This window comes from Zosterops lateralis (genome assembly GCF_965231275.1).
Source record: "Zosterops lateralis genome assembly, chromosome: Z".
NCBI classification, from domain to species: Eukaryota; Metazoa; Chordata; class Aves; order Passeriformes; family Zosteropidae; genus Zosterops; species Zosterops lateralis.
The window spans coordinates 34,061,346-34,068,121 of record NC_139800.1 but is presented as its reverse complement, the minus strand read 5'-3'; the positions used below and the strand labels follow the sequence as shown (position 1 = coordinate 34,068,121).

The 6,776-nt window shown below is 45.5% G+C and overlaps 1 protein-coding gene across 1 annotated transcript; it reads left to right on the top strand.

The window, feature by feature from the left end:
* The first annotated feature begins 376 nt into the window (after window positions 1–376).
* RPS6 (ribosomal protein S6) lies at window positions 377–5,163 on the top strand. The gene is made up of 6 exons (XM_083883935.1): window positions 377–488; window positions 1,253–1,384; window positions 2,234–2,444; window positions 2,819–2,965; window positions 4,088–4,245; window positions 4,993–5,163. The coding sequence occupies exons 1-6, from the start codon at window positions 483–485 to the stop codon at window positions 5,086–5,088; spliced, it is 750 nt and encodes a 249-aa protein (XP_083740061.1). The 5' UTR covers window positions 377–482; the 3' UTR covers window positions 5,089–5,163.
* Window positions 5,164–6,776: the final 1,613 nt, after the last annotated feature.

Below are 6,776 nucleotides of genomic sequence, written 5' to 3'. Positions count from 1 at the left end.
GCGATGGAGGAGCGGCCGCTGCTCGCCCGGCCCGGCCCGGCCCCGCCCCGTGCGCGGAAAGCGCCGGGCCCAGCGCCGGCAGGAACCGCTCATGCCGCACAAACAACCCCTTCCCCCGAAAGCCTGTGCCTCGCGTATTGATGGAGCTTCTTTTTACAAGTGGCAGTGCTGCCAGCCCCGTAACGCCACAGGCCGTTCCTAAGGAACGCTTTCTCCCTGCTGAGCGGCGCCCCAGGGATCCAGCGCCCGCGGCTCTCAGCCCCAGGCAGGAACAACTGCCCGACCCGGGCGCGCGCGAGGCCCCGCCCCGCCCCGCCCCGCCCTCTCCCCAGGCCCCGCCCCTCGCTGTGAAGGCCTCGTCGCCATTAGGTGGCCCCGGTCACGCGGACGCGGGCGGCACTCCTCTCGCGAGAGTTCCTGGGTGTATGTAAGAAGTGCGGGCGGAAGTGCGGCCTTTTCCCGCGGCGTCCAGCGCGAGCAGGATGAAGGTGAGGCCGCGCCCGGTCCGGGCCGCGCTCGGGTGGCGGGGCTGGGGCCGCCCCGCTGTCAATGGCCCCGGCGCTGCCCGTAGAGCCGCCGTCGGGGGCTGATGGTCCCTGGCGGCGGGGCCGGAGCGCAGCTGTGGGGCGGATGGGAGTGGATTGCTGGTGGGCCCCGCTTCCTCGGTCAGGGCTGTGCTGCCGCAGGCCTGCGCAGCGCCGGGCTTGTGGAGCGGCCGCTCGGCTCCGAAAGACTTTAGCGGGTGAGAGGCCTGTGCGGTCGGCTGTAGGGCCCGGGAGGGGGGGCCGTGTGCGCTGTTCCCGGGGCAGTGCGGCGGGCGCTCGGGCAGCGCTGCGCTCTGCAGAGGCCCCGAGGAGGCACAAGTGATCCGGCACAGCAGGGAGAGTTCCCCTTCAGCGCCTTGCGCGTCTGTCTAGTGCGGCCTGTGTAGGAAGAGGAGAGCACAGGTATCTGCTGCTCGCGTTCTGTGATGGATCTCTGACTGCGGTAAAGTCACTTTCCTATACGACTGAACGACTTGCGCAGCCCAGAGTGGCCGAAAATAGACCTTAGAGAGCCTTGGCTTCTCAGTGTGGTGGTAACAGGTTTTTCTGGTGAGCGTTTGTGTAAGCAGCTGGGGAATTCCAGCTTTGAAATGCCAAGCTCAAACCATCAGGTAAATTTTGATTTTTTTTTTTTTTTTTTTTTTAATCTTCGCGTAGATGTTTCAACCAGGTTTTTTTCGGTTTTGTTTCGTTTGTTTGTTTGTTAGCTCAACATCTCTTTCCCGGCTACTGGCTGCCAAAAGCTCATTGAAGTTGATGATGAGCGTAAGCTCAGGACTTTTTATGAAAAGCGAATGGCCACAGAGGTGCTGGCTGATTCCCTTGGTGAGGAGTGGAAGGTAAGTAGTGCAGAAGGATGTATAAGAGTTGTATTTGAGGAGCTGCAAATACAAAATTTCTCCAGTATGCAGTTGTCACACTGTAGCGCTTGTATGGTGTGAGTTTGGCAGTCAAGTGGAAAGTTTCTCTTGCTATATATAAACTGAATTTATTGGTTGGGCTAGCCTTTTTCGGTACTTTATCTGAGGGGTGGGGGGATTTGGTTTTTAAAGCCGTGTCATTAGAGTTTCTTGCTCCCCTTCACAGTAACTTACTGCCCTTCATTTGAGTGCTCTGTCTTGGTATTCAGGACAAGCTAAATCTGTAGTATAAAACTGCTTCAAAATTGACTTTGTTTAAACTGCTGATAATGTATAGGGAAAAATATGTTGAGTTTTGGGGATAGAGTTTTCCTGTCTTGGAATAATTAATTGGTAATATGGACAGTGCAGCTGAATTTGAGAAAGGTGGTCAAAGGCACATTTTTTCTTTTATCCTGTGTATCTCTACTGTAGATATTTCTGTGTTCTGTGCAGATTGCCAGTTTGTCAAGATAACTGGCCTTAGTTACGTTTACAATTGCAGGAAAGCTAGACAATAATCATAAAAGATACTACTGTGTTACTTTCCAACAAAACTTCCTAGGAATGTAAATTCTGGTATACAGAGTTATTTTTTACGGTTTGTTGAGTAGAATTGCTGACCTGTTCCAAAGGTGTTGGTTAAAGTTGCTGGCACTGGCAGTAGCAGTGACTTGTGTGGAACATGGACATGCTGCCCCGTGGTTCCCTGCAGTCTGTTGCGGTATCTACTCGACTTCTGGAGGTAATAAAGACATGAGTAATTGAGACGTGTGTCCGTTTCCGTAGGGATACGTGGTGCGGATAAGCGGTGGGAACGACAAGCAGGGCTTCCCCATGAAGCAGGGGGTGCTGACCCACGGCCGTGTCCGCCTGCTGCTCAGCAAGGGCCACTCCTGCTACCGCCCCAGGAGAACCGGGGAGAGGAAGCGCAAGTCTGTCCGCGGCTGCATCGTCGATGCCAACCTCAGTGTCCTCAACTTGGTCATAGTGAAGAAGGGTAAGAGTGTGGAGGAAACCACCAATAGGTAGATACAGGCACCTAGAAGGAGCCTGCTTGGTAGTGGTTATTAAGTTGTATGGAATGGAAATGGTAATCCCACTTTCAGAGTGTGAGAATGCGACTTAAAGAGTCTGAGCATTGCATTGCATTCTTGTAATGCTAAGACTGGTCACTGAACCATTTCTTGTTGCTGCCAGCAACCTGATCATGTCAAAGCAAGCCAAGGGTAGCAGGGGTGGTGCTATTGACAGGTGAACCCCAAAGATTACCTAGCACTACCTTGAATTCTTATGTATTTTAAACTTAAGTCTTGCAGCTAAACCTGGTGCTGTAGTGTAGTGATTGGCATGTTTAAACTTGTATTCCCAAAGGTGAGAAAGACATTCCTGGGCTGACTGACACAACTGTGCCCCGTCGTCTCGGTCCCAAGAGAGCCAGCAGGATCCGCAAGCTCTTCAACCTCTCTAAGGAAGATGATGTTCGCCAGTATGTTGTGAGGAAGCCTCTGAACAAAGAGGGTAAGAACTCCAATAGTACAGCTCTTCAGGTTTCTCTAAGTACTGCACTAAATAAAGCACAGTTAACAATGCATCTAGGAAGTTGATGCTCCCTATATTTAAGTTTTGTCAGCTGTAACTTGTGGGGAAAAATTTTCTTGGCTGCCTCATTTTCTTCACCCCTCTCTGCCATGTTTTGTCACAGTTCTTAGATGTTTGGTAGAATCTGGAGTAAATTTTACTGGTGTTTCTAAGAATAACCCAAAAGTAGTTGGTGATGAACGAAAGTTAAATACTAAAGTAGAAAGAAAGTTGAATACTAAAGGTAGAATGTTGTTAAAATTTGTGGTGTGGGGGGAAAAGCAGTATAGAGAGAAGATGCTAAGATTTCCCCGCCCCCCCCGCTTATGGCAGGCAGTCTGAAATGAGGCTTTATTGGCAGGGCACTGCTTTGCTTACTGCATCTCTCTTGCAGTGTAATATTTTAATTTGGGGTTTTTTTTTGCTTTTGGTCAGGGGAAAAAAGTGGGTTTTTAGAAGAATGTGATAAGACTTGGTACTGTGAAAGGTCGTTGGGGAAGAGAACACATCATAGGAAACTGCATTAAAGAATATGATCCTGGTGGACATCAGACTGGTGGTATAAGTCTGTCAGGATTGCTTAGTAAAATTTTATTCTGCATGTTTTGTTTGCTCATTGTGGACTGTAGATCTGTTTTTTTTGGGATAAACAGTGTCAAATAGTAAATTTGTCAATGTAAAATTGTAGATTTTTTTTTAATGCTTGGAAGCCAGTAGCTGGTTCTGGAAACTATATAATGAATTCCTTTATTACTAAAAAATCTAGGTCTAGGGGGAGTTAATAAAGACAGACCTCCTGAGAAGCTAGGAATTCACACTTCATTTCTAATAACAAATCATGGGCGTTTAGACAGGATTATTGTTAGTGCTGTATCTGGTGATAATTGATTGTTTTTCCTGTAAAATCTGTAAAGATGTTAAACTCTGTATAGTTGCTACAATATGTAGTATGTTAAATAACGTTACTGTAACAGTAAATCAGACTTTAAAATTGGCAAGATGAGGCCTGTGGCCTCTTTGGAAAGTGCTCTGCCACTTCTGCTGATCCGTGATGATTTTTAGGCAAGAAACCCAGAACCAAGGCTCCCAAGATCCAGCGACTGGTGACTCCCAGAGTGCTGCAGCACAAGCGCCGGCGTATTGCCCTGAAGAAGCAGCGCACACAGAAGAACAAGGAGGAAGCTGCAGAGTATGCCAAGCTGTTGGCCAAGAGGATGAAGGTATGTTTGCCATTTTAGCTCAGCTCTATAGAATATAGCTCATCTCCCAGAAACAAGGGTTTTGGTAAACTGGACTGTATGCCTGCAGCTGCTTTGTACCTGCTCATTTTGAAGATAAGTGCTCACATGTGAGCATAAACATAGCTGGTCAGTTGAATATTTTCTTTCTGGTTTTGCCAGTCATAAAGCAAGAGAAATTAACCAGGCCCACTAATTTGAGAACCTTTTTTGAAGGAAGTAAAGTTATGGCCTCCAGTGATTTTTTTTTTTTTCTGTAGCTATTTTAGTTCAAATTAATTATGGTTTAACTTCAAGATGCCCAGGTGGTTGAGTGATTGTGTGGAGAAATGGGTTTCAGCAGTTGATCTAGATAGAGGATAAGTTGGCAAGAAAGTACTTGTTAGCATGCATTTGCCCTTTGCTCTTGAAACTGCAGTGACTGCTAAAGCAGTGCTGTAAGCAAGATAGTTGAAATACTTGGCAGAGTGCTCCCTGAATTTTATGATTTCCAGATAGAAACGGAGAGATGTACCTTTGGTGTGTTACGAATTCTACATCAGTTTCTTAACTACTGTGCAAAGACACAGGTAGTGTTTGGATACTTGCAGACCTGTAGAAGGGAAATGATTTTGCTCTATTGACGTACAAAATCCATTCCTTCAAGTTGCATTTTCCCTAGTTTGTTCCTTGGTAGATGTTTTGAAGTGCTTGATGATATGTAACATCTCCATACTCCGTGCCTTTCAGGAAGCCAAGGAGAAACGCCAGGAGCAGATTGCCAAGAGGCGCCGGCTTTCTTCTTTGAGAGCTTCTACATCCAAGTCTGAATCAAGTCAGAAGTAAAGATCTTGTACATGATACTAAAAAGACATTGTACATTTAATTACCAATAAATCTTTTGGTGACAGACTTCCAGTATGAGACTTTGTAGTGCGTGTTGTTACTGGCCATTTCTTGAACAGGAGTTCAGATAAACTGCATCATGGACACCAAACTGGAACCACAAACCGTGATCTTGATGCAGTTCACTTATGAGGAGATAGAGTCACTTTTGATACTGAGTATAACATTGGTAAAACTGGAAAACTTCAGCTGATTCTTGGCAGAATTAAATGCAGTTCAAATACTCACTGGAACAGATTCCCCAGGGAAGTGTCCACAAAATTGCCAGAGTTGTGGGAACGTCTGGATGATGCTCTTAGTCAAAAGCTTTAGTGGTAGGTACTCCCTTAAGGAGCCGTGGTGTTGCTCTTCATAATTGTTTTGGGTTACTGCAAACACGAGATACTTGATTCTGTAGGTATTCTGTTCTTAAAATTGGTACCAAGTATCAGAAGGCACCTTTTAAAAGATTTGACTTAAGAATTAAAAACTACAGTAGCCTTAATGTATTCAGTATGTACTGGTTGAGGGTCATTGGAATTTGACTCCAAGTAAAAAATACATGTGTTGGATGTTAAAATGGTCTGCTGCTAAATTGTCTTAAGACAGCAATTTGGATCCACTTCTACTTTTGTTGAGATCAGTTCTGTTTCTTGTAAATTAGGTTTCATCACAACCTAAGAAATTGGGAAGGTTTTTATCCCTCCTATGTGTGTGGCAAGGCTCTTCTAATTTAGAGCCCCACCTGACTAGAACCAGATTTTAATGCATCAGATAAAAAATCTGGACTAAAAAAAGTTGCAGAAGACAAGACCTGCTGGTAGTATATTAAGGGCATGGAAGGATTAAACCTGTGGTCCATGAACCTTCAGGTTCGTATTAGGATAATGGGATAGTGATCTCTGACAAGGACAGAATTTGCCATGAAGTACTTGTGTGTGGTGGAACCTTGGACCAAGAGACTTTGCCAAAGCAGCTACCAAGCCTTTGCCTGTCTTTGACAGCTTCAGTGAGGGTCTTTGAAGGACAACTAGCCCATCAGAAAAAATTAGGAGGGCTAATAGTTGTGATTATGCATGAGCTAAATAATGCCGGCTAGTTCAATAAAACTTTAAAAGGGTACCATTTTACAATGTACTTCTTATGGAGATCATATTCATTGCCTACAGTTTATTAGTGAAGATCCACAGGCCTTGTAAAACCTGAGCTCCATGAAATAAAAAGGTCCCTTTTTATTCCACATTAGTCTCTCCAAAAACCAGCAAAAATTAATATGGAGAAAATGTAGGTAAGAGAGTAGGACTTGGTAAATTCACAATGCTGAGAATTTTACGATCCACGGAAGGGAAATAACTGTCTAGCCTCTTAATCTTAGTAAAATGTACCCAGTTGCTTTGAACAGGGGTGAACAAGCACCAAGGTGAGTGTGTCCTGAATAAGAACAGGAATGTTCTGAACAGGCTACTACTAGTAGTGTGGTATAGCTGTTCTGTATGACCTAGTATGTATAAGCTGAGTAAGTCTTTCTCTGAAGCAGTGCAACTACTATTCAGTTGTACTAATGTGTGAAAAAACTCAGTGGGATCCTGGTTATTTTTATCAAGTTTTGAGGATGTGTGGCCTTGTCAGAGCCAGGAAATAGATGGCCT

Excerpts from the sequence above, each read along its gene's own strand:
- RPS6 (XM_083883935.1), top strand. Across the intron at positions 2,966-4,087 it reads GAAGCCTCTGAACAAAGAGG|GCAAGAAACCCAGAACCAAG; the intron begins GTAAGAACTCCA and ends GATGATTTTTAG. Across the intron at positions 4,246-4,992 it reads TGTTGGCCAAGAGGATGAAG|GAAGCCAAGGAGAAACGCCA; the intron begins GTATGTTTGCCA and ends CGTGCCTTTCAG.